Below are 27,750 nucleotides of genomic sequence, written 5' to 3' on the forward strand. Positions count from 1 at the left end.
TCAGGCTATACAAAGATTTACATGACACTTTAAGATTTACAAGGCACTTTACATAGGTGATCTCACTGCGTACATGCACACGTGCCATGGAGGGCACTGGGTCTTCTTCTAAGAGAGAACAAATTGTATAAGAAGCAAAGGTATGAAGGTTTTTAATAAGGTTTAGCCCTAAAGCAAAAAAAGGTGCCAAAATGTCGATAAGAACGTGAGCCAACGTATGCAAATGTTTCAGGTATAAAAAATTCACCCATAGCTTGTAATGTCGTTGCAATTAAAAAATACAGTATTTTCCCCTCACCATGGAACCCTATCATTCCACAAGCTTTTTTGATTGTTTCTCTACAGAGGCACTCTTCGTGGTCCAGGTTCTAATCCCAATCTAATCAAAACATCAATGGCAGGCATGGTTGGGGAAATCCCACATTCTTCTTTAGGAATTCTTCTCAGGAACTTTAATGGTGACCTTTTAATAGAATAAAGAGTTAGAAAGTTTTAAAAGGAGGGAATGTGGAATAATGCCCAATTTTGACCCCAGAGAGGAGATAAGGAAAGACGGCCCTCTTCTTTCCTGGGAGAAGAGGGAGGGCGCGGAATACTGTACATGCCGCCAAGATGGTTCATTGTGCCTGCAAGGGACACAACTGGGCAGGTATTCCACATGGAAATAACTTGCGTAAAAATAAAAGACATCAAAAAAACTTTTTTTTAAATCAAACAGAGGGAATGTGGAGTTAAACATTAATTTCTGTTGTCCCCTAGAATAACACCTGTTTCAAAAGCCTCTCCGAGCAAAGCTATACTTACTTAACTGTAGTTTTAAGAGCCAAATGCAATGTTGTGGAAATGGAAAATTGTAACTATTGGTTTGAAGAGACTATTCAAAGGATATCTTGCAAGAAGATGGAGAGGCTTCTTTCCTTTGAAAGAGCGGTTTTGATCTTTATCTTGTGAAGAAAATGAAAAGAATTCTTGAGAAGAGACTTTGCTTAGCTCCTGAATGAACTAAATGAGGCAGGACCACGCTCTCAGAAATGAAGAGACATTATCTGCAGCTAGATCGAGTGAGGATTTGAACTCATTCTAACCATGATCCTTCAACCAGCTAAAATACTCTAAATATTTGTTTATTTGGGTTTCTGAGGGTTATGCTGTTAACAAACTGTATAAACTGTAATTTTTAATGAAGCTAATGCTGGAAGATTGGAGCTTTGATACTTATAGATAAGCAACTGTTTATGGGGAAAGGTTTTTCTGATTTATTAAATATCTAATAAACTGGGTTGGAGGCTCTAAGTTAATTAATTGGTGAAATAATATTCAAACGTACTCCTGGATTATACTAGAACTCATGGTGATTGAGAACAAATACAGTAATGGGTTAAATAGCTGACTAATGGGTGACTAACAAGTAAGGTGCCCTCTCACTGGGGAATACATGACTATCAAACTATGGGATACTGTAGTATAATGAAATATGATTGCACTGTAAGGAACAAAAAATACAAAGATTTCAGAGAAACATGGAAAGAGTCATTTGAGCCGATTCAGAGGGAATTAAGCTATCTCCTGCACATAATAACATTCTTGCCCTCTTCCATAGCCTTGCAAAGATTATTCCCCATGTCTGAAACCCTTTGCCTCCTTACCAAACCCTGTGGGAATCCCTAGGTCCCTTCACGACTCACATGAGATGCTGCTTTCTACCCAAGGCCATTGGGTAAGATCCTTCCAATCCCAAAACTGCTTGGTACATATTTTGAATTGATTTGTGTCCAGAACAATGTAAACAGCTATCTAATTCTCTCTCTAGACCACAGGTTTCTGAACCTGGGTCTATGAACTTGTTTTTTTTAAAAAATATATTGATAACTGTATTTAAATATAATTGGTTTCCTTGGTAATTTGGTCTATTCTATTCTATGCATTTAAAAATACAATTGAGGGGCAGCTAAGTGGCACAGTGGATAGAGCTCCAGCCTTGAAGTCAGGAGGACCTGAGTTCAAATCTGGCCTCACAGACACTTGACACTTGCTAGCTGTGTGACCCTGGGCAAGTCACTTAACCCCCATTGCCAAAGCAAAAAAAAAAAAAAAAAAAGTGTATATATATATATATATATACACATCATATATATATACACACACACACACACATCATATATATATATACACACATCATATATATGTACATATATATACATATATACATTATATATATATATATATACACACACACATATGATTGAGAAAGGCTCCATAGACTTCCCCAGACTGGCAAAAGAGTCCATCCAGGACACACAAAAAAAGTTAAGAATCCCTGAATATGAGGCAGCTAGGTGGTGCAGTGGATAGAGCACCAGCCCTAGAGTCAGGAGGACCTGAGTTTAAATCTGCCTTCAGATACTTACTACTATGTGACCCTGGGCAAGTCAATTAACCCTGATTGCTTCAAAAAAAAAAAATTACTCAACATTCTAGAATGTAAGCTCGAGGGCAGGGACTATTTTTATTTTTTATCTTTGTATCCCCAGCGTTATGCTCAGCACTAAACAGGAGTTCAAGAATTGCCTAATGAATGGAACTGAATATGATGAAGGTAAAATAATTCTTGGTAAATAGGCCTCCTAAGAGTTAGCCCCATACTCACAGTTTTCACTTCTGTGTACGCCTGCAGGCCATACTCGCCCAGCTCTCGCCCGTTCCCAGACATCTTGTAGCCTCCAAATGGGCTCTGTGCGCTAAACACATCATAGCAATTTATCCTGCAATTTAGAAATTTAACAATTTAGAACAAAGTTTCAAAAACAGTTCCCAGTGGAAGCTTCTTGCTCTCCCAATCTCCATTTCAAGTGGTGTTCATGGGATTTTTTTTTTTTAAATTACATTGTTTTCAATGAAAATCCACCCTTTCTCCCTCCTGATTCAATTGAAAAAGAAAGAAAAGCAAAACCTTTGTGACAAATGTGTCAGGCAAAATAAATTCCCACATTGGCCATGCCCAAAAACCAATTCTCAGACAGCGCCCTGAGACCATGACCTCTCCTCAGGAGGGGGCACGCATGTTCCAACAAGAGTCTCCCACAACGGTGGGTAGTCACCGCCTTGATCAGAGTTCTAAGGTCTTCCTCAGTTGGAGGTCTTTACAATATTGCCACACTCAAGGGTGGCCCGGTACACAGAAGGTGCTCAATCAATGCATGCCGGGTTAGCTCCCTGTCCGGGGGTCGGGTCAGCTCCTTACCACACTGTGCCAGCCTGCAGCACCTGGGAGAGATAGTTGGCTTTCTCCAGGTCTTTGGTGAAGACCGCTGCAGCCAGCCCATACTTGGAATCGTTGGCTCTCTCCACCACCTCTTCAATGGTCTTGAACCTCATGATCTGCATGACCGGCCCAAAGATCTGCGGGGCAGACAGAGGGGTTAGCCGCTCCACTGTGGGCAGCTCCTATCTTTGGGAGTTTTTCCTGACATCCGGCCAAAATCTGCCCCTCTGAAACATCTACCCACCACGTTCTCTGGGCCCAAGCAAGACAAGCCGATCCCCCTTTGTCCCCGTGACCAGGCCTCTAGTTACTTCGGGACAGCAGCCACAACCCTCCGACGCCCCGTCCACCAGATCTTCTCCCCTCCAGGCTAAACATTCAACCCAAGATGAGCCAATGGGTCAGAATGCTCGACTGAGACCTTCCTCTCCCCTCTGCGGGGAGAAAGCAGCCAGTGGGGCTGCGGGGCTCACCTCCTCCTTGGCGATGGTCATGTTGTCCTGCACGTCCCCAAAGATGGTGGGCTGGATGAAGAAGCCCCGGTCAGCAGCAGGGCCCCCTCCACACAGCAGCTTGGCTCCCTGATCTTTCCCTGAACTGATGTAGCCTAGAATCTTCTGATACTGTTCTTTATCTACCTGTGGGGGCAGAAGAGCAGCTCGGTCCCAGCTCCCTGAGTCTGGCCTGGGTTATCAGAGGGAACTGGGCCTCATTTCAGATTAAACTGTAAGCTCCTGACTGTCTTCGGCCTCTTTTTGTATCCCCAGCTTAGCACAGCGCCTGGCACATAGTAGGTGCTTAATAAACGTCAACTGACCGACTACTTATGAAACACAACCCACGACAGACAAAAGAAAATAACCAAATAGACAGAAAAGGGAGGAATCCTAAACACAGCCAGCATTCAGGAAGGGCGCCTTTGGCGCATTCCCCTGCCCCTGGACTCCGCTCCCCCAGGCTCACGCACACAGGTACACCCACAGAGAACAGACTGGCCCTCGCACCTGAGGCCCCTGCTCGGTGCGGCTGTCAAAGGGGTTCCCCACCACTCGAGCCTTGGCCCGGGCCACACTCCTCGCCACAAACTCAGAGTAGATGTCCTCCTGCACGAAAGTCCTAGAGCCAGCAGTGCAGCACTGGCCCTGGTTGAAGAACAGAGCAAAGTGGGCCTGCTCCACGGCCCAGTCCACTGTAGGGAGGAAGACAGGAAACAGGTGAGATTCCCCAGGTGTCCGTCTCCTGACTTTGGCGCCCCTCCGGGCAATTTAACTCAACTCACATTTACTCCTACTTTGTGACCCCATTTGGGGTTTTCTTGGCAGAGATACTGCAGTGGTTGGCCATTTCCTTCTCCAGCTCATTTTACTGATGAGGAAACTGAGGCCAACATGGTGAAGTGACTTGCCCAGGGTCACACAGCTGGGAAGTGTCTGAGGCTGGATTTGAACTGAGGTCTTCCTGACTTCAAGCCTGGTGCTCCATCCACCAAGCCACCTAGCTGTGCTTTATTCCTACTTAGGATGTGCAAGGTAAAAGGTGGTATGGCACAGTGGGTAAAGAGCTGGCCTTGCAGTCAGCAAGACCTGGGTCCAAGTCCTACCTTGGACACAGAGCAGCTGTAGGACCCTAGACGAGTGACAGAACTCCTCAGGGCTCTGGGCCCTAAGCTGCAAAGAAGGTGCCAACCTGTGTTGGTGGAGGGAGTTTCCTCACCTGGGAGTTCCCTATACCAATAAAGTCACACATCAGGTTTAACAAAAGCTACGCAAGCACCACCGTGCCTGCTGGGGACGCGGGCACCCCCTCCCCAGCCTCCGCAGGGCTTACTGTCGGCATCAGACAGGATGATGTTGGGGCTCTTGCCGCCCAGCTCCAGTGTCACTTTCTTCAGGTTACTGCTTCCCGCAGCTACCTGGATGAGGCTCCCAACCTGTGCAGACAGAAGAGGCATTAGGGTCTACGAGCCAGGGCCACTGTGTATTCAAGGCAGCAGACACTGCTCCAAATTCCCTTGGTTATTTGCTTCCTATGGGACCTTAGGCAAGCGACTTCATGGCTGTGCCTCAGTTTCCTCATCTGTAAAACCAGGGATTGGACCAGATGGTCTCTGAGCTCCCTGGAAACACTCAAACTGGAATTCTATGAGTTAAGAAAAGCCAGACTCCTCACTTTCTCCATCCTTGCTGAAACTCACCTCCCTTCCCTGACAGGTTTGCAAAGGAAGGGATTCACCCAGTATCACAGACTCCAGGGCACTGTTTAGTCAGCCAGCCCTTAGTTAAAAGCTAACATCATAACAACTAGCATTTACACAGCACCTACTATGTGCCAGGCACTGTGCTAAGTGCTGATATTTCTATAGTAATAATAGCTAACATTGATATAGGGCCTACTACGTGCCAGGCACTGTGCTAAGCACTTTCCAAGTGTTATCTCATTTGAGCCTCACAACAACCCTAGGGGGTAGGTGCTATTGCTATCCTCATTTTACAGGTAAGAGAAGTGAGGTCTTTTAAGGCAAAGTGACTTGCCCAGGGTCACACAGCCAGACAGTGTCTGGGTCTTCCTGACTCCAGACCCAGGGCAAGTTCTGCCACGTCATTCCACATCAACTACCATGTCTGCCAAAAGAAGGGACATGTGCTTCATCAGCAGTCTTGAGGAATATATTATTGGAATTTGCTCCCCCGCCACCTCCCTCTGTGCCTCCCCATTCCTACACTAATAGCTGGCTACCCAATTATTACATGCAACTGAGGAGGAAAAAAAAAAAAGGTTTTTTTCCCCACAGTTGTGGGAAATCCAGCTGGCCACGCAGCAACCAAGGCCATGCTGAGCCCCCACAGCATAAAATGCTAGTGGACAAGACCCCCTCCGTTTGGAGACTTCCTCCCATCCACTGAGAAGCAGCCTCTAAGGCAGAGTAAACATGGTGTCTTGGAGCTGGGGAGGCTGTCCCTTTGACTCAGGATGTATATATCATCCACCATCCCCTGCCTCTTCCCACCCTCCACCTCCCATTGTGTGTGTGGTCTTCCCTCATTAGAAGGTAAGCTCCTTGAGGGCAGGCACTGTCTTTCTTCTTGTCGCTGCATTCCCAGTGCTCAGCATGGTGCCCATAGCAGGTGTTTAATAAATGCTTGCTGCCGGCATGCTTTTAAAAGTGCTGCTCCGACCTGGTCTATCTCCCACAACTCACATGCTCCAGACCTCTTTATTCTCACTCTAAGAAACGGTCTGAAGCAGCAGCTTCTCAAAGGAGGTGCCACACCCCCAGCGTTACCCAGAAGCCCCTCTTCGAGGGCACCCAAGAAGGGAGGACCTGTCAGTTAGCGGCCGAGCTGCCCGTCGCCGTCCCTGGGACTCCTTACCTCGGTGGAGCCAGTGAATGCCACCTTGTCTACATCCATGTGGGAAGCGAGGGCAGCACCAGCCGTCGGGCCGTATCCGGGGATGATGTTGACCACTCCAGGGGGGAAGCCAGCCTGGGTGTGAACAGCCAAGGGCATGGGTGGGGTTATCTCTCTGTGCAGAGGGCCCCCACCAGGCCCAGAAAGGCCCCAGGGGGCTTCTCCCCTCTTCTTAGAAAGGCGAAAGCCAACAGGGCAAGAGGACGGCACGAGGCAGAAAGAGACTAAGTCTCGACTTAGCCCACATGGGGCTTGGGGGGAGCCCCTTCTGCTCAGCCGCAGGATCCTGACCCCAGAGCTGGAAAGGACCTCAGGGCTCACTGAAGGGCCCAGCACAAAGCAGGGGCTTAATCAACGTTTGTGAATGAATCACACCATCTTCCCTCCACTCCCCTCTCGGACTTGTGCCAGTGGCTCCGTCACTTACTGCAGCAGGGACAGATGGAAAGGAAAGGAAGGGGAGAGGAGAAGTCAACGTGCGTTTGTTAAGCGCTTCCTGTATGCCAGGCATTGTACAAAGAAAGGCAAAGATGGATGGTCCCTGCCTTCAAGGGGCTCACATTCTAATGGGGTGTGATAACATGGCCCACAACAATGGGAAACCAGACAGGTTTCCAGACAGGGAGATAATCCAGAGGAAATCCATGGAGACTAATGATACAATCACAATGTTAAAAGAGAGACAAAGGGCCAAGAAGAGCCGTGGCACTCACCTCCTTGATCAGGTGGGCCACGTAGAGGGCCGTCAGGGGCGTCTGCTCGGCCACCTTCATCACGACCACGTTTCCCGTGGCCAAGGCCGGTCCCAGTTTCCAGGCCTGCATTAGCAGGGGGAAGTTCCACTAGAAGAGACATTGTTCAGTCATTTCCAACTCCTGTGTCCCCATCTGGGGTTTTCTTGGCAAGGTCACTGGAGTAGTTTGCCATCTCTCTCTCCAGTTCATTTTACAGATAAAGAAACTGAGATAAACAGGGGGACGTGACTTGCCTAGGGTCACACAGCTAGGAAGTGTCTGAGGCTGAATTTGAACTCAGGTCCTCCTGATTCCAGGTCCAGCGCTCTATCCATAGCACCACCTAGCTATTATTTATATGTTGTCTCCCCTATTAGAATGGAAGCTCTCTGAGGACAGGGGCTGCTTTTGGTCCTTTTTTCTCCTCCTCTGTATATGCCTGGGACATAGTAGGTGTTACTGAATATTTGTCAATCAACTGATCTCTGGAGTGCTTTTATTCCAGTGGGAACGGCTAACTGCCAAGTACGGTCATCCGCTGGCTTGACGGGCCCAGAGGTCTGTCCTTCCGTTGGCGTGAGCCCTCTCTCTCTGACAAAGCCAGGAGCCAGCCCCCCACGCCACCCTCCTACCCCACTGAGGGAAAGACTACAGGGCCGTCCTAACTCCAACATGCCGCCACCACCTGCAGACTGGGCCGGGCTGCCCCTCCCAGAGCCCTAAGTCCCTCCCCAACCCTGCTTCGCCCGAGGGACCTCGCCCCAGGCCCATCTGAGGGACACAGTAAGACAGGAGAAAGCCCTGAGTCACAAGCACTTTCCATTCCGTCCTGCAGAGGGATCTAAACCGCTCAGCCCCAGAGAGAGAGGGGCACACAGGCGGGAGAGGCAGCACGTGGCAGAGGGGCAGCCTGGCCGCAGGCAGCAGGGGACGCCTAGAATTATTCTGTGGCTTTGTACAAAACTCTTCTGCCGACTTAGCCTGGTACCCTTCAGAGAACCTGTAAACCCTCTTGTGCCTGGACACCCGGCCTGAAGGTGAGACGCTTGGCAACCAGGGCCTCGGAGAGATGCTGTACCTGAGAAAACCGGAGACTACCGGCAACCCGGCTCCTCTGGACTTGTCCAGGCAGGGCCAGACCAGTCAGCCAACGGGCATTTATTTATTAAGCCCTTACTATGTGCCAGGCCTCAGCTAAGTAACTGGGGAAATAACCACGTACTGACAAAATCTGAGAAAATATGTAAACATGTGTACACATATGTATATATACACATACATACATATGTACATATATTATACACACATAGAGAGAAAGAGACAGCGACAGATGAAGGGGAGAGAGAGAGTATTAGAAGGGGGTTGGAGGGAGAGGGAGACAGAAAAATAGAAGAGAGAAGGAGAGAGAGAATAAAGGAAGAAGGGAGGGAGAGAGATAAAGAGGAAGGAGAGACAGAGAAAAGGAGGGAGGGAAGAGGGGGAGAGAGAGGGCAGGAGGGGAAGAGGAAGACAGAGATGGGGGAGAGAGGGAGAGAATGAATGAATGTAACTGGGAGGTCATCCCTGAGGAAAGGCACTAGCTTTAAAGAGGCCTAGGAAAGGTGTCACAGCAAGACAAGCATTCTCCACACATGCTGCTCACAGCCTGTGAAAAGACTCAGAATCAGAAGTCTTGTTCGTGGACCATCCAGGTGGCCAGGTCACTGGACCTAAGAGGCCGTGTTGGGGAGTTAGGTGTGAGAAGACTGGAGAGGTAGGAGCGGGCATTTTGTAACTGCTCCTGGAGGCACTGGAAAGCCCCTGCAGATAACTGAGTGGAAGGGTGACATGATCAGACCTGCATTTTAGGAAAACCACCTTAGTGGCTGAATGGAGGATGGCCTTAAGTGGGGAGAGACTGGAGGCAGACAGACCCCCCCAGCAGCTCCTGCTGTAGTAGAGGGGTGAGGGATGAGTGGCTGCACCTGGGGGGTGGCAGGGTCAGAGCAGAGAAGGGGGTATATTGAAAAGACATTGCAGATGAGGAATCATCAGGCCTTGGCAACAGCTTGGATCTGGGAGGTGAGAGAAAACAAGGAACTGAGGATTACGCTTAGGCTACAAGCCAGGGGGCGGGAAGGATGGTGTTGCCCTAAATAATGAGCTCAGTTTGGGCTATGTTGAGTTTAGGATATCCACTAGACATCCAGAGTCAAGTGTCCAAAAGGCAGCCAGCGGTCATTAAGCACCTACTGTGTGCCAGGCCCCGGGGACACAAACACAAAATGACAAACAGTCCCTCCCTGGAGGGAACCAGCATGGAAATGGGTGATCCAGATGAGTAAGTACCTGCTGACTACCACAGGTGTCAGGGAAGACTTCCTGTAGGTGGTGGTACCACAGGCTGATCCAAATAAAAAAAATCAGTATATTCAAAATAAAGGGCTAGAGGCCAGACTGGTGATTCCACTAGCACAGGGGCCTCCTGGGTTAGGAAAGTCCCTATGCCCGGCACAGGCGAGCCCCTTCTCTGGGCTCAGAGCCTCAGAGAACAGCCCAAGGCACGAAGAGCCCCAGCCAGGATGCTTCAGAGGCAAGATCTGAACTCAGATCTCGATAACTCTAAGATCAGCTATCCATGCCCTGCGCCAAGCTGCATCTCACACATTCGAAATACATACAAAATAAATGCCAGGTAATTTCAGGTAGAGGCCCTGAAAATATCCCTTTTTTTTTTTGGAAGCACTTTTTTCAGTCGTGTACACCGCAGACTGACTAGGGTGGCGATGTGAACGGATACACCACCTATCACCAGACCCATCCGTGGAGCCTTTCTAGCCTGGCAGTCCCGGCCACTGCTTGCCCCTCGGTGGCACCATCTTGGTGCCTCCTTGCCACTACAAACCATAGGAGGATGACCTCAATGGGAGCCTTCCTCAATGGCAGCCACTGCTGCGGCTGACCCCGTGTAGCCTTGCCTTCCGGAGCAATGGGATTGCTCGGTTTTTCTGCCTCATTCCAGGGAAAGCTCAGGTAAGCGGACACCAGGCCAACATTCAGATTTGTGGGGAGGGAGGGAGGCAGCAGGAAGAGGGAAGAGGGAGACATCACTTACTGGAATGATCTGGGCACACACCCCAACAGGCTCATGGCGTGTATAGCTGAAATAACCTCCATCCACGGGGATGGTCTTCCCGTGGTACTTGTCAGCCCAGCCCGCGTAATACCTGAAAACATCAGTGGGTTTAGTTCGTGCCTTCTAAAGCCCCACACAAAGGAGAGCAAGCAGGTTCAATCCCCCACTTCTCAAAGAGCCTTCCTCTTTGGCTCACTCCCTGGGAACACAGCAGGAAGAGCTAAAGATTTGGCCTGGAAGACCCAGCCAACACAAGACGTGATACTCAGAGTTCCAAAAACAACACGAAGCAAACATACTCTCTACTCTCCAAAAGCTTACGCTCCAGTGGGGAAGGGGTCAAAGAAAGACAGGAAAAGTAATGAGGAAACTCGGAGCAACCTTCTTGTTTGGGGTAAGGAAGGGAAAGACCCAGATTTCATGAGTATAGTAACTTCTGGATGCAGACACTACCTCCACTGATGCAGATCACAACCCCTTGTAAGCCGTGGTCATCTGAGTGTTGCCTCTCGCAGTGAAAGGCTAAGGTACTTGCCCAGGGTCTCATAGCTACAATACGTCGGAGGCAGGCCTCGAACCCAAGGCTTCTTGACTCCAAACCTCAATTTGCTAACACTGCACTGTCTGTCATTTGTATTTGCGATAAGTAATGTTCATACACAGAAGCGGGGTTTATTTCATTCTCTGAATCCTCAGGGTTTTATGTAAATAGAGTAGGCATTTAATCAATGCTTGCTCATTGATAAGGCATAGGAGAGGAGAGAGGAGAGAAAAAAAGAGAAGGGAGAGAGAAGAAAGAAGGAGGGGAGGGAGAGAGAGAAGAAGGAAAAGAGAGAGGGAAGAGATTGAGAAAGGAGAAAGAAGAGAGAGGGAGCAGAGAGGGATATGTGTGTGCCTATGTGTGTATATGTGTGTGTACATGTGTGTATACACGTGTGCATGTGTATGCATGTGTGTATCCACATGTGTGTGTTTGACTTAAGCATGCCCACCCCCATTTGCCCCATCTGTTCTGAAGGGTGGATTGTTCTCCTCCCCCTTCCTCCTCTCAGAACTAGTAAGAGGAAACACCGTGTCGGTGAGAGTGAAACAAGATGTGCGATTTAACAAGCACTTTCTAGGCACAAGGCACCATGCTGGACAGTGAGAATACAAAAAGAAAAATGAAACAGATCCACCCCCAAGGGGCCTTGCATTCTACTGAGGAGAAAGAAAAGTTAAAATGACATCCGTGAGATGTTACTGCTTTCTTAGAATTATGTATTTTAGATATGTGTATTTAAAAATATATACTAAAACAAACAAAATATAATACACACAAATACACGTGTGTATATTGCACATACACATAAATCTGTATGTATAAATCCATAAATGTGTACACATAATACACATACATGTATATATACACACATGCGCACATATATGCACACACACACACACATGATCTTCCGTAACTCCTAAAGAGAGTACCACAGTGACTCCATTTCCCCCACACCGTCTTGGTCTCCTTAGAACCTTCCTCTTCAGAGCTAGAAGCACAAAGCACAAGAACCACGGTACCTACCGAATGCATTTGAGAACCATGTCCAAATCCACGAGGTAGGAGATGGCGTAGGGTTTGCCGTTGTCCAAGGTCTCCAGCGTCTGAGGAAAGAAAAGCCCGTTCAGTCTCTGCGTGCGCACGTGCCTCGTGCCTCGTGGCTCTACACCTGCTGGTCACCACAGACTCCTCCTCTTAACACAGGCTTCTGAAGCAGGCGCCAGGTGTGTATATTTGGGTGGAAGGGAGGGAGGGCAGGGATGCAGGGGAGGGGCACATACGGCCAGGTAAGTCCGGTCCCTCTCGATCAGGTCTGCCAATCGGTTCAAGAGCCGTCCTCTCTGCGACGCATCCATCTTCCTCCACGGGGAGCCGAGGCGAAACGCCTCTCTTGCGGCTTTTACCGCCTTGTCCACATCTGCCTGGAAAATAAAGACCAGGCCCTCCCTCAGTCTACGCACGATGATGATGGTGACCGTAGAGAGAAGGGGACCGACCAGGGACTGCTATTCACAGGATTCTAGCTCGAGGGGCCAGCCAATACATGTCCCTTATTTGCCAATGAGCTACGTGAGAAACACAAAGATGAGGAGACCTACAGGATCGTAGATCTCCAGCTGAAACAGAACCTAGAGGCCTTCGGGTCCAGTCCCCTCCTTTTACAGTGAGAGAAGTGACTTGTCCAAGGTCACCAGGGCAGTAAGAATCACAGGTGGGATTTGAATCCCGGTCATCTGACGCTTTCTACCATTCCATACCCTTCTCTCCATATGCGTTCATCCCCAAATCCTGGGCATGCACAATAAATACCTATCGATCTAAGCAAGGCAAAGACTGAAACAAAGGTCCAAATACACGACAAAACCCTCCCAGCAGCGCTGTCTATGGTGGCAATAAAATGTGGACATAAACGGGATGCCTGCCCATCAACTGGGGAGATAGCTGGACGGAGGATGGCGTGTGAACATAATGAATCATTACTGGACAAAACCAATTTGATGGATTCAGAGAAACTTTGGAAGACTTGTATTAACGGATGCAAAACAAAGAAAACAAACCCAGGAAACAACCTATACAATGACCACAATATGTAAACAATAGTGAAATTCAAAGGCAGATCAACTCAGATGAACTTGGATGCTCAATATGGATTCCAGGGGACAGCGGATAAGGCCTCCCTCCCTCCTTCTCCGGAGAGCTGGAAGGGTGGAGAGAGACCACGGATGACAAACTGTGATGGTCGTGTCTAACGTGTGGCGGCTCAGTGTTGCGCTGTTGTTTTTTTTTTCTTATGAGGAAGGGCATTATGGTGGGGGTATAGTATATAGGGAAATAACATGGTGTAAAAAAAAGTATCAATAAATCTCAATAATAATAAATATGTATTGATCCAGTCTTAAAACATATGCCATGTACATGTATATGAACTGTACAATTAATATAGCTCCCCAATCTTCTCTCCACAAACTCAAACTCAAAGATGTGAATTTTTGCTAGAGGGGAAGGGGAAATAGACAATGAGAAAACTTCCTCTACTGCTTTGCCATTTTATAATCTTAGTATGCAAGAGGTGAGGTGACTCCTCCAGGGCCACCCAACCGGAAGGTTTCCAAGGCTGGACTTCTTGAAACCAGACCTTCCAGTTTCCAAAGCCAGCTTATCACATCACCTCACAACACATAAGTAAATACAAAATTGTTGACTGAAGCATTTCTGCTCACTAAATGTGTAAATAAAATTAATCTTTAGTTCTACAAACACTTCAGGTGTTAAGGATAGGGTCACAGATTTTTCTCCCTCACTATTGCCCTTTCAAAATCAGAGTGGGAATGAGCAGTCTTACCGGTATCTATTTTTAAATTATAAAAAAAAAAATGCTATCCATCCCCACAGAAAGAACTGGTGGTGTCTGAATACAGATTGAAGCATACTTTTTTTTAACTTTCAAAATAATAATAACAATGAAGGCTCAAGACAAATACATTTCTGGGATTTCACATCTCCGCCTCCTCCCGCCTTCTCAGAAAGAGAAACTAGTAAGATGATACACATTTCAAAAGGAAAACGGTTGTCTTTCTAGAAGAGACTGAAATGTGCCAGGTCTCCCTCACTCTCTGCTCCCGCAAAGAACACAGGGAGCCAACAAAGCACGTCCTGGCCTGGTTTAGAGATTCCAGACTTGCTATCTGCTCAGGGTGAGGCTCTCAGTACCTTGTCTCCCTCGGCCACTTGGCAGATCACATCTCCGGTGGATGGGTTGATGGTGGGGAAAGTCTTCTTGCTAACAGCATCATGCCATTCATTGTTTATGAAAATCTGCCACAGGAAGAAAAAAAAAAGAAACTTTCCAGCAGTCAGTCAATCAACAAGCATTTAATTAAACATTTACCATGTGCCAAGCACTGAGCCTTTAAGCTTTGGGACTTGCTATTAACTGGAGACCACCATGAAGCACCATGAATGGAAGGGGCACCTGGACAAGACCTGAACTGGCGTCAGCTTGACCACCCCAGAGGTCAAATCTGGGGAGAGAGAGATCATCACTGCATTTGGCGAGTGTGCCAGGGAAGGGAAACCCTCAGCAGAGACACTGAAATGTCACAGAACAACATGCTAGAAACTGTCCTTAGCTCAGGAGAAGGAAGATAATGGCCCTGGGGCCATTTTGTCCCAAACTCTAGAACTGCAGAATTTCCAAGTCAGAAGGGAACGTATTCTCCATTTAGACCTGGAGACCTCCAAGGGGTCTGTGAATGGATTTAACGGACTCCGTGAACTTGGCTAGGAAAAACTGACATCTCTAGCTCTATTTCAGGATAACTGGTTTCCTTTCTAATCCTTGCATTATTCTCAGAAGGGGTCCACAGGTTTCACCAGACTGCAAAGAGGTCCAGGACATAAAAAAAGAGTCTAAGATCCCCTGAACTAGTGCAATAAAAACCTGAAAAAGAATTTGGTTCCGTGACAAGTGGTGATCCAGCCTGTACCTGAAGCCTTCCAGCAGAAGGCGCAAGGGAGGGAATAAGCGTGTCAATAGCACCTACTATATGTCAGGCATTGTGCTAAGCACTTAAAAAATAATAATTATTATTATTTCATTTGATCCTCACAACCACCCTGGGAGATAGGTGCTGTTACTACCCCCATTTTACAGATGAGGAAACTGAGGCAGACAGGTTAAGTGACTCACCCAGGATCACAGAGCTAATGTCTGAGGCACGATGTAAACACAGGTCTTCATGACGCCAGCCTGGTACTCTATCCACTGCACCACCCAGCTGCCTCTAGGCACTGTGAGCATGTCACCCCCCTCAATTCAATAAACTCCGGTGGCTCCAGGATCAGATAAAAAAATCCTGTCTAGCTTTTCAAGTCCTCCATAACCTGTCCAGTCTTCTTATACCCGACTCCCTGCCAAGTTCCCTTTGATCGGGTGACACAGGCCTCCCTCCTTTCCTCTATCTCCCGCCTTGGTGACGTCCCCCTGGCTGGCCCGTGTCTGGAATGAACTCTCTCTCCTCATCCCGACCTCCCACACTCCTGTCAGTCTCAGATTCAGTCCCACCTTCTATAAGGTGCCTTTCCTTTTTTTTTTTAATTAAAAAAAATTTTTAAGCCCTTTTTTAAAAAAAAATATTAAGTTTTTATTGACATCTTGTTTTTCACACACCCAGTCCCCAGTCCCCCATTCCCCCCACCTTTTCCAGTCCTCCTTAATCTTCTGCCTTCCCAGGGGGTAGCTAGGCAGCACAGTGGATAGAGCTCTGGCCTTACAGTCAGGAGGACCTGAGTTCAACTCCAGCCTCAGACATTTGACACGTACTAGCTGTGTGGCCCTGGGCAAGTCACTTAACCCCAACTGCCTCACCAAAACAACAACAAAAATCTTGTACCTTCCCTCTGAGGCTACCCCCAATTTCTCCTATCTCTGTCTTGTTGTCATGTAGCGGTTTGCAGGTTGACTCCCCCATTAGACTGGGAGCTCCTTGAGGGCAGGGCCTGGTTTTTGTTTTTTATCACCAGTGCCTGACACACATAGTAGGAGCCTAATAAATGCTGCTTGACTGATGTCACTGGTATAAGGAGTCCCTGGGTAAGGAAACTCAGCCTACAGATAAATGTAGATGGGCACCATCTCTGTCTGCCATTCATAGTCTCAGAGAGTTGTCCAGGTCATCGACAAGTTAAGTGATTTGCTTGAGGCCACAGCCAGCATGCCTCTCAGGCAGGACCTGAACCCAGGTCTTACCAACTATGTTCTGGTTCTCCATATACCACACCATGCCGCTTTGCCGATATCCCTGTTATCCCCATTTTACAGATGAAGTAATTACCCAGGCTCACATAGCTGAGTATCAGAGGCAGGTTTTGAACCTGACTTCTGGTCCAGGATGGATCCCTTTCCATACTTTCTCCACTGCTGTCTCTATAACTGTCCTGCCCTCTCACCCTCCCTTCTTCCCCACATCTGTCCTTCTTCAGAACACGCTGGGGGGTTGGGCTGGACTGTTTGCTTAACGAGCCTGAGTCAAAGATTCGCACCTGGGGGGGCAGGGCTCTCCCTTGGTGCAAAGCCCAGGGTTTGAGATAACAAAGTTACTCACACAGGGAGGGCCCCATCCCCAGCCAAGTTCAGGGTTTCACGCTCTCTCAGCATTATACAATAATGTTTGCTCGGCCTGCTCTGTGAGCTAGGATTTCTACATCAGAGAATGGGAAAGGAAATTTCACAACAGAAAGAGTCTTTGGGGCTAAGTACTCTCCAGTGACTAGCGACAGGGCTTTACTAAGGTCAGAGCAGAAAAAAGAAGATAATTGTTGTTCAGTCATTTTGAGTCCTATCCACCTTTCCATGACCCCACTGGGGTTTTCTTGGCAGAGATCCTGGAGCAATTTGCCATTTCCTTCTCCAGCTCATTTTACAGATGAGGCAACCGAGGAGAACAGTTAAGTGACTTGCCCTGGGTCACCCAGCTAGTCAGTGTCTGAGGCCAGATTTGAACTCAGGAAGAGGACTCATCCTGACTCCAGACCTGGTGCTCGGTGCACTGTGCTACCTAGGGGCCAAGGAAGCTAAGGCGATCTATCAAACCATTAAAAGAAGGCCAGCACTTAAAGTGCCTGGCACAGGCTCCTACATACATCACACCCCATCCCATCTCAGGACAGTACCTGGGCCAGCCATCTCTTCATCTCCCACTAGGCTGCACTCCTCTGGAATCTCCCACCATGCCCCTGCCCTGGGTACTGCCTTCACCCCAAGCCACCTTCAGCTTCCCCCACTAGAACATAAGCTCCTTGAGGGCGGGAACTGTCTTTCTTTCGGCTTGTATGCCCATTCCCAAGTGGAAGACTTTATACAGACCTCAGAGGTCACTGCGTCCAACCTGAGACCACCCTGGCTCCCATGGCCAGCACTGACCTAGCACCAGAATCATCAGAACTTCTGCCTTTGACCCAGCAAGATGTAGCAACATCACCCCAGAAAACCCGGCAAGGTCTTTAAAATGCATTCTTCACATCTCCCCTCCCACTCCTCATCTTCTGGTGCCAGCAGGGCCCCTGCTCTGGCAGGATCCACCTCACCTGGGAAGGCTTTGAGCACAGATGAACCCAACGGCAGGCAGTCTGCACTGTCTAAGCTAAGCCCGGCCCTCTCCTCTCCTAGTGTATCTCAAGGACAGAGGACATGACTGGCAGTGCCCTCCTCACCCACAAGCTCAGCACCACCAACTTGGAGCCAGAAGTCCAGCCCTGTCCAACGTCTTCCTCTGACCCAGGAGGAACCTGAGGGTCAGAGAGTGGACGGACTGGACCCCACCAGGTAAGTGCCAAGTGGCCAAGCAGGGATCTGAACCCATCCTCTGATGCCAAATCCATTCCTCTTGTCAGGGCAGAACACAGCCCCTCCCAGAGGCTCTGCTTCTCACCACAGCCTAGGATCCAATGAGATTTCTCCACTCCCACCCCCTGGCTCATGTTGAGAGCCAACTTAGCCTAGTTCAAAGAGGCCCTTTGAAAGCTTGGAGCCACAAAATGCTAAGTCATGGAGACAGGTTGGCCTGAATCTCCTGAGGGAAACCACCCACACCAACAAAATTCAGGCCTTCGGTTCTCACTCAAGGGTGGACTTTGCTGTAAAGAGCTAGAAAGAGGTCACCAAATGATACCCATTTGCAGTCTTAAGCTTTGGGCATGCTGAGTCATTCTCGGTGGTTCTTTTACTTTAATCTTTTTAAACAAGTCCCACCCAGTAAACATTTGAACCATTCAGACAATGGGATCAGAACCTTCCCGGGGATTCCAAGGTCCTTGGTCCAAAGCGCTTGGAACCAAAGGCAGACTCCACCCCCAACACTCAATTATACTTTTCCGTCTTCTGATCTCCACCCCTCATGCCAGGACAGAGCAGAGAGAGTTGAATTCAAAAATAAACAGATCCTGTCAAGAGAGCTTTATTTTGTTGGTTGAAAAGTAACTCACAGGAAGTTCTCCAGACTAGGATTCTGGGCTGCTAAATAGAAGGGTGGGAAGATACTGATCGGACCCAATGCAGAACCTTACAGCTTAGAAACGAAAAGAATGGAATCTTAGCGAAAGACCCAAGCAATGGGCTGGCACTGTTTCCTAACATTAAAATGTAGTTCCAGGAAGCAAAATCATAGAGTTAGAAGAGAAGTCAGAAGTCATTTAGGTTAGAAGCCATTTAGTTCTTAATGTGGGGTTCGGTTTTTTTTTTTTGTTTTGTCTTTTGGTGAGGCTGTTGGGGTTAAGTGACTTGCCTAGGGTCACACAGCTAGTGAGTGTTATGTGTCTGAGGCCAGATTTTAACTCTGGTCCTCCTGACTCCAGGACCGGTGCTCTATCCACTGTCATTTTTTTAAAAAATAGACTTTCTGATAGCTATTTCAATATCATTGGTTTCCTTTGTAACGCTATTCATTTGGTTTAATGCATTTAAAAACCTGATTTTGAGGAGTCCATTCATAGGTTTTACTAGACACTGCCCAAGAGGTCTGCTGGGGATGGTTAAGAACCCCCAGACTGAAATGATGAACAGGCTGACTTCACAAAAACCTGGAAAGACTTGTATGGTATAATGCTGAGTTGAGCAGAACCAAGAGAACGTTGTACATGATAACAGCCGCGTTGTGTGCGATGACTAATATTGATAAACTTGACCCTTTTAGTAATACAAGGATCTAAGACATCTCCAGAGGCCTTGTGATGGAAAATGCTATCCACATCCAAAGAATGAACTATGGAAGTTGAATTGCTAATTTTTTTTTCTTTTCTATTGAATTTTGTTTCCTCTTTCTGATGGTTCCTCCTATTGGTTTTAATTTTTACTTACAACATCACTAATGTGAAAATATGTTTAATAGGAATGTAAATGTATAACCTATATCAGATTGTGCACCGTCTTGGGAAGGGTGGTGGGGAGGAAGGGGGAGAAAAATTTTAAACTCAAAAGCATATGGAAGTGATTATTGATAAATCAAAATAAATTAATAAAAAATTTAAAAAAAAAAAAGAATCCCCAGACTGGCCCTACGTCTACCTCTCCTCCCCAACCTGCAAAGCGATATTCCTAAAGCACAGACCATGCTGTCCACGTCACGCCCTTCACTCCGAACACACCCCCACCTTGGGCTCTCTCTAGCCCCCATCAGGATCAAACAGAAAAACCGTGTTCGGCTTTCAAGGCCCTTTACAACTGGTCTCCAGGTGACCTCTCCAGGCTTTCGGGACATTATTCTCATTTACATAAATCACCAAGGGACAGTTCCCTGAGATCAATCTGCAATTTGCATCCATTGTTCCTAGATTTGCCTTCCAAACAGAAGGCTAAAACAAGCTGAAGCCTTCCCCCCACCCCAACCCCAGCCAGCCCAAGTGTGCTCCCCTAAGGCCGTGGGGATAAGATTATTTTCAAAGTGAGTAAATCAAGATTCAGCTACCCAAAAATTCATTCCTGACCTGGACAGAGGATGGCCCCCAAATAGAGGCACAGGGGCTAATAAGGAAAGAAAGAGGGTCTATGCACATACCCTCAGTTTTCCTGAAGAGCTCATACAGAGAGGACTGATGGCCCTATTCTCCAAAGGGTTTAGCAACAGTCCCACCTCTGAGCTTCTAAAATGTTCCAGACTTACCACACTGATAAGTTCAGTGGACCCCAAGAATGTTGGAGTGCTGCCTGAAATGATGAGGAATAGACGTGTGGGTCCTATTGTACTGAAAGAATTTATTCAGTCCCCAAGTTAAAGAAAGGCATTTATTGGGGTGATGCACCCAAGCAGACCTGCTCCCATGTGGAAGAGACAGAGCACAGGCAGCAGGCTCTGCTTCCCGAAGGAGGCAAAGGCTCTTAGGCAGGTTAAAGGTATGGTTTAAATATAATTTTATGGAATGGGGGGAAAGGGGACAAGAGAGTGGGAGGAGCAAGCCTGGTTCCAAAATGCCTGGGACTTCAGGTAGTCCGGAGGTATCTTTATCACACAGATAAGTAAAGAGAATAGGAGAGGGGAGGGGAAGAGTTGTTCTGGCATTGGGGGCACTTTGTGAAAGCATAAAGTTAGTCCACAGTGGGGGGCTTCAAGGCATAGTCTTCTTTGATCACTTTTCCGGCTGGTCACACCCTGCATCTTATCTCATACCTTACATCCTGCATCCTGCTTCCTCCATCTGCCTGGAGCACTCCTTTCTACCTCATCAACACCACCTTCAAAATCATCCTACAATTCCTCAGCTATCTCTCGGTCAGAACCCAATTCCGTCTGGAAAGGAGCACTATTTCCCAAGTCAAGTCAGTAAGCATTTATTAAAGCACCTACTATGTGCCAGGCATTGTGCTAAATTCTGGGGATGCAAAGAAAGGCAAAAACAGTCCCTGCTCTCTCAAGAAGCTCAGTTTAATGGGGGCATAATGAACAAAAAATTCTGTATTAACAAGCTATCGACGGGATAAAATGGAGATAATCTCTGAGGGAACGCACCAATATGGAGGGGGCATGGGAAAGGCTTCTTGTAGAAGGTAGGATTTGAGCTGGGAATGAGAGAAGCCACCCCCATCACACCCTTACAACAAAATGGAAGGGGCAGGGAAATGAATGCACAAGCTGTGGTCTTAGGAATGTAATAGTGTAAGGGAAAACAGAAGTAGCACAGTGTATGTGGTCCTACAGAGAGCCAGCCTCGGTCAGAAACATCTGGGTTCAAGTCTCACATCCAATCAGCGCTCAAAGTGACTCCTAAGACTAGACCGTGCACTGATGGGGAGTTCCTTCATCGTCTTCCCTATACCACGAAATCAGGAGGGATAAAAAAGAAAGAAAGAAAGAAAAACAGATCTGTTTTTTTAAAAAAGGAAAAAATACAAACAATTCAGATAATTATAGGAAACCTTGTATAATGATTGCTGTCAAGTGAAGAAAGTAGAAAGAGATGAAGAGATGGAGGAAGAAAGGGACCCGAGAGCTGGCATCGAATTTGTGAAGGGTTAGATTTGTTCAACAGGGCCCCAAACGGCAGAACCAGATGCAATGGGTGCCCGGGAGCATTTTTAGGATTGGAAAGTGGCTAACAATAGAGCTATCTGAAAATCAAACAGGCCACCCAGGGGGTGGGGGTGGGGGGGTGTTGCAGACTTCTTTCTCCCACTGTGGAGGTCTTCCAGCAAAGGCTAGGCAACCACTCCATCAGGCAGGCTAGAGCAGGGATTTCTTTTTGAGTAGGGGCTGAATTAGCCCGGGGCCATGGGCCCTCCCAAATCTGAAGCCCCCTAATTCTGAGGGGGTAAAAAAACAGAGGTTAAATAATAACTCATATCGAAGCAATGATCAGAATCTGGTTCAGGTGGCTGATGTTAGAACTCGAGCTCTTCTTGTAAAGAACTGGCGGACTCTGGGTACAGACAATCCTGGTCAGGCGAGAGAACATAATGGAGGGCTTGTAAGAACCCTGGGATCACACAAAATCAGATTCCAACCTGGAAGGGACCTCAGAGCCCATCAAACTCATCTGTGTTTGGGGAAGGGTTTGAAATCAGGTCTTTCTGACTCCAAGCCAGGGGCCACCTTGCTGACTCTAAACATTACTCACACCTGAGTCTCAGGCACTGTCCTAGGTACTGAGGGTCAAAACCACCAGCTTACTCGTGTAGGCAGAAGAGCCAGAGCTTACTGTGATGACACACTGTTTTACATTTTTCTGTTTAAATTACACAACTTTTTTTTTTCTTTCTAATACTGACTTAAGCAAGGACCTGAATAAAGTCTCCAGTTCTCTGGGATTTGTTAGAAAAAAAGACTATTTCTCCAACCTTCTAATTCAGGGAGGTATCACACATACACCTTAGGTAGAGACTTTTCCAGTCTCATTTCACTTAACTCCCCTCACTTTCTGTGCCCCTGACTGGCCTCTGTGCATTTAGGGTCTCCCACTAAATCTTTGTACAAGCCATACCTCATATCTTAAATTCACTCCCTCCTCATCTCTATCTCTAGAATTATTTTTAGCATCTTTCAAAGCTTGGGTACCACCTCCTACAGGAAGCCTTTCCTGGCTAACCCCTCCCCCCACTATTTTTGAGAGATCTGTAAGATCTTTTGTTTATATATTGTCTAATTCTCCCCCAGTATCCCCCCAATACCCAGTCCCAAGGACTCATCTCTTATATCAAAGAATTAAAAAGAAAAAAAAGAGGAAAAAAATTCAACAAAACTGATTCATACATCAAAAAAAATCTGACATTATATGCAATGTTGCACCTACCCTGCCCCCACTTCCCCACCTCTGCAAAGGATGGGGGGGAGGAGCACTCCCCTACTATTAATGGTTTTCCCTACTCAAATAACCTCGCATACACATCTACATGTTGTAAATAAATGTAGAATTCAAACCCAGTGGACTGAGAGACTCCTTGAAGGTAGAAACTGTTGTTTTTGTCTCTTAATCCCTAACCTGAAACCCTATAAGCATTTAATTAATGTCATTTTTGTTTGGCCCAACAATGGGTGGGGCATTTCAGTCAAATTTGATTGATGTAAGAAAAAAAGACATCTTCCTAACAATAAGAATGATTCTGCTTCAGGAGGTCAATCAGAGGATGATAGTTAGAGGTCCTGAGCTTCCCTCCTAGCAATTTTACAGATGAGGAAACTGAGGCTCAAAAAGTAAATTGACTTGCCCACAGTCATGAAAGTACTAAATGGCACTGGTGGGATTCCAATCCATGGTGCCTCTACAGCAGGGGTGGGGAACCTTTGGCCTCCAGGCCACATGTAGACTTTCAGGTCCTCAAGTTCAGCATTTTGACTGAGTCCAAGTTTTACAGAAGCAATCTTTTTATTAAGGAGATTTATTCCATGAAGTCCACTTATGGGTTATGCTATAAACCTGAGGCATCAGACACACAGCTCACGACACTCCTGAGGGCAAGCAAAAATTAGGAAAAATTTAACAAAATAAAAACTAAGTCAATATGGGATCTTTTATGGATAGCTCACTTCCCACCTACCCCCTTTCTGAGTCTGACTCAACTGCTATAGAAGGAATTCTTCTCCAGATAAGGGCTTCTAACTGGAAACTCCTGTGATTCTGAAGTGAGTGGAAGGCCAAAAGCTTTGGTGGGTCACCAGATGAGGGATTATTTGGAAGTGGGTAGCTAATTAAACCATCTAGGAAGGCCAGGAAAGCTGTCGATCTGCATACGTGGTGGCAGGAGGGCCTAAGAGGGTAAAATCACAGAATCCTTAAAGTACTGGAAGGTCCAGACCCCAGTTTGTTAACTTAATAGCTAAACCCTAATTACAGGGAAAGGAACCGACTCAACTGTGTAAAAGCTAAAAAACTAGACTCTATCCCTACCCTATCCTCAATTTCCAATAAAATTCAGAAAGGAAAAAAAATGTGGACAAAGGAGTTGGGGCTTGTGATGGATTTATTGCCTTTCTAATTTGTGGAGTTCAAAGAAAAGGGCTGGATTTGGAGTCAGAGAAAGTAGGCTCCAATCCCAGTCCCTCTATGACCCTTGGTAACCTGATGAAACTCTCTGAGTCTGCCATTTCTTTAGCTGTTAAAAAGAGGGAGGTGGAACCCATGACCTCTGATCTTCTATCCCACTTGTTAATCTGTAATCCTATCATGTGTCAGCAAGCAGGAGAAATGTGCAAGACCCTGAAACTCATCCAGATATGCTTCCCCCCATAGAATGCAAAAAGCAACAACAACAACAACAAACTTCCTAAGGGTCAGGACTCTTTAGATTTTTGTTTTTGTATTCTCCAGAACCTAGCACAGGATCCAGAACATAATGGGTGTTTCAGAAGTGCTTGTCAATTGACTGGCTAGCACACAGTAGGTGCTCTTGATTAGGGGCTGCTCTTGTGTAAGAGAAATCTCCCAAAAGAAGCAAACTCTCCCAAAGAAGATCAGCACCTTCTTTGAAATCTATTATTTTAGTTGGAGAGGTGACTTCCCCAAGAGGTGAACACAGCCAGTGGGTGTCAGAAGGAAGACTGAAGCCAGCTCTCTATCCTGCCCCAGAAGACCGTACAACCAGAAAGATAAAAGCAACTAGGTACAGTGGGAGAAACAAGCAGTTTATTCCCTGACAATTTCCCCTTTTGGGTTCCTGGCCCTCATCTATTTTGTGATGTGCTGAAATAGATGCAAACTAGCGGCTCCTCTCTGTGCCTCTCCCCCTCACTAATTAACTGCCCAGACTAAAAGTGGAAGTGGGGGGAGGGGGGAGAGAAGGACTGTCGGAGAAGGAACTCAGAGCCCAGCTATCAATCCCAACTAAAGAAAGTTGAAGCTGGTCCAAGTTTTCTAAGAGAACAAAAGGTCAGAGTAGCCCATTCTTCAATAACATAATTCGGAGAACCCAATGATGTTTCCTCTTTGAAAACACAAGATTCTGATTACTCAAGGGCTTTGAGCTGTTAATCCACTGGGGGTGTTGGTTTTTGTTGTTGTTTTTATGAACAGAAAGGAATTGTGTGGCTTGCCTTCTCAATGGGTGGGGGAGGGGTGGGAGAAAAAGGATTTGGAATTCATTTTTTTTTAAGTGAATGTTAAAAAATTAATAATGTGAGGGAAAAAACCCACCCAAAATGTCCATCGTGCTGTGGATAGAGCAGTGGGCTTGAAATCAGGATGACCTGAGTTCCAATGCTGCCTCAGATACGTCCTAGCTGTGTGACCCTGACCAAGTCACTTAACCTCTCTCAGACTGTTTCTCCACCTATAAAATAAGGGGGTTAGACTCTAAGGATCCTTCTAGATCTAGTCCTAGATCTAGGATCCTCTGGCTGAATGATAGAGTGGAGAGAAGGCTGACTCTGGAGCTTGAGATATTGAGTTCAAATCCCTCTGACTTTAGCTGTGTGGTCGAGGACATGTCCTCAGCTCCTAAATTGGTGAAACAAAGGGAGTTGGACTGAATGGCCTCGAAGGTCCCTCCCATCTCTGGCCCTATGGTCCTGTGAACTTTCTGATAATTACAGATAGCCCAAAAGGGAAACGGGCTTCCTGTGGAGGGAAGGGGGTACCCATCCCTAGAGACAGGCTGGATATCAGGGATGTTAGAGAGGAGTCTCTTGGACCAAAATATATGTGGCTTCTTTCAACTCTGAAATTTGGTGATTCAGAGATCAATCAATAAACACTTATTAAGCACCTACAGTGTGCCAGGCACTACACTAAGCTCTGGGGATACAAAAGGAGGCAAAATGACAGTCCCTGCCCTCAGGAAGCTTACACGCAAATGTAAGGGAGGGAGCCCACTACAAACTAGCTATATACTGGATAAATAGGAACTAATTAGCAGAGGGAAGGCACTGGAATTAAGAGGGGTTGGCGAAGGTCTCCTGAACAAGGTGGGATATTAGCTAGGACTTAAAGGAACTCAGAGAGGTGGGCAGGTACAGCACAGGATGAAATGTTCCCACAGCAAACCAGGTCAATATTGACTAGTTGGGGGAGTAGTTACTCCCTGATATCTTTCCCTTTCTGGTTCCTGACCCTGATACACTTTGTAATCTGGTGGCAGCACCACCTGCTGAACGGTGCTCTGGTGGACATTATCTAACGATGGTGGCCTCTCCTTTGTCCTCAAGCCCTGGTCCAAAGAGGCTCTATTTCTCAAGAAGGAGATGAAAGACATTTGCCTGAGGAGGAGATAAACAGACACCTATCAGCCAGAGGCTTTAAGAGGAGGGGAACAACCCCGGGGGGCTCTGAATCACAGACTTTTCCTACCAGAATGGGCTCTGCTGACCAGCTAGCCCAATTTCCATCCCCCTCTCTCTGACCGATGAGGAAACTGAGGAAGAGAGCAGGTCTTCAAGGAAGTAAGGCATTCTATCCCTCTACCATCACCCTGAAGGGACAGTTCAGGGAAGATATTGGCAGGGGTCAGGGGGAAGGAAGACAGAAGAGACATCCAGAGAGGGCAACAGGGGAGGGTGAAAGGGAAAGAGGAGGACGTCCTGGTAGGGAGGATGGGAGAAGCCTCATTGGGAGTGAGGAGGAAAGGCCCAGGTCAGTGAAAGGAAAAGAGGTTCAGGCTGGGATGAGAGAAGGTAAGAAGGAGCAGAGAGCACAACACCAAGAAAGAAGAAAATTAGCGAAATTAGAAATTTAGAAAATTAACGGTGAGGTGCAAAAAATGTGGGGGAGGTAATCAAGGTTGGGGGAAGGAAGTGGCAGGGAGAAGAGAGAACAGAGGAAGGGAAGTCAGTCATTATGCACGATTAAGCACCTACTATGTACCAGGCACAGAGCTCAGCGCTGGGGAAGAAAGTAGGAGAGTAAGAAAAAGGAAGGGTGGGTTGGAAAGAAGGAGGCCCACAGAGAAAGAGAGGAGGAAGGGTGGAAAAGAGGTGTCAGGGAAGAGGCAGACTAGGGAGGGGAGAGTTAAGAAAGAAAGGGGGTAAGTGGAGAAGTATAGAGGAGCAGGAAGAGGGACCGGAGGGAGAGAAAAGTGAGGCAGAAGGCAGCATGGGGTGCAGAGGGGAAGAAAAGGGAGGTGTGGGGTGCTGTGGCGGTAGAAGAGAAGAAAAGGGAAGCATGGGGTGCAGAGGGGTACAAAAGGGAAGCATGGGGTGCAGGGGGAAGAAAAAGTAGGCTTAAGGTGTAGAGAGGGAGGAAAGGGAGACATGGGGTGCAGAGGGGGGAACAGAGAGGCATGGGGTGCAGAGCACAGGAGAAAGGTAGAAAGGAGCGAGAGGAGGGAAGAACGGGTGAAAAAGAAGGCTTGGGGTCTAGAGAAGAGGGTGCACCAGGGAGAAGAGGCTGGAGGGGGCACGGAAGAGGGAGCAGAGGAGAAAGGAGTGAGGCGTGGGGTGCCGAACAAGCCGCACACAAGCTGGTGCCCGGGGACAAGAAGGAAGGGGTGCAGGCGGGCATTCTGGGCTCCCCCAGCCTGGTCCGCCCCCTGTCCCCGGGGTAGGGGCGGGCACCCAGGCCGGCGGGGGCGGGGGGCGTCCCACCTTGTTGTAGAAGATCTCGGGTTGCTCGTTGGGGGTGGGCACGGTGGCCGAAGCGGCCAAGGACAGAAAGCGGCGGCCCAGACGGGGCCCGAGCAGGGCTGCGGCCCGAAGCATGCTGCGAAGGCTGGAGGCCGGAGGTCGGAGACGAGCAGCTCAAGAACCCCGTCTGTCCACCACGGGCGTGAAACA

At 47.6% G+C, this 27,750-nt stretch overlaps 1 protein-coding gene across 1 annotated transcript; it reads right to left on the reverse strand.

Annotated features, from left to right (window-relative positions):
* ALDH2 (aldehyde dehydrogenase 2 family member) lies at nt 1-27,750 on the reverse strand. Its single transcript, XM_027857367.1, has 13 exons — nt 27,562-27,750; nt 14,276-14,380; nt 12,346-12,486; nt 12,089-12,168; nt 10,501-10,612; nt 7,386-7,514; nt 6,634-6,747; nt 5,090-5,192; nt 4,267-4,451; nt 3,736-3,900; nt 3,242-3,399; nt 2,648-2,762; nt 1-463 (listed from the first exon to the last, which is right to left on the reverse strand). The coding sequence occupies exons 1-13, from the start codon at nt 27,673-27,675 to the stop codon at nt 431-433; spliced, it is 1,554 nt and encodes a 517-aa protein (XP_027713168.1). The 5' UTR covers nt 27,676-27,750; the 3' UTR covers nt 1-430.

This window comes from Vombatus ursinus, unplaced genomic scaffold (assembly GCF_900497805.2).
Source record: "Vombatus ursinus unplaced genomic scaffold, bare-nosed wombat genome assembly UNPS02012122.1, whole genome shotgun sequence".
NCBI classification, from domain to species: Eukaryota; Metazoa; Chordata; class Mammalia; order Diprotodontia; family Vombatidae; genus Vombatus; species Vombatus ursinus.

What these genes read in the sequence shown, in the direction of transcription:
- ALDH2 (XM_027857367.1), bottom strand. Translation starts at nt 27,675, where the DNA reads ATGCTTCGGGCCGCAGCCCTGCTCGGGCCCCGTCTGGGCCGCCGCTTT. An exon ending in AAGTGGCCGAGGGAGACAAG is followed by an intron (nt 12,487 to 14,275) that starts GTACTGAGAGCC and finishes TTTATTTTCCAG; the next exon opens with GCAGATGTGGACAAGGCGGT. An exon ending in GCACCGAGCAGGGGCCTCAG is followed by an intron (nt 3,901 to 4,266) that starts GTGCGAGGGCCA and finishes CTGCCCCCACAG; the next exon opens with GTAGATAAAGAACAGTATCA.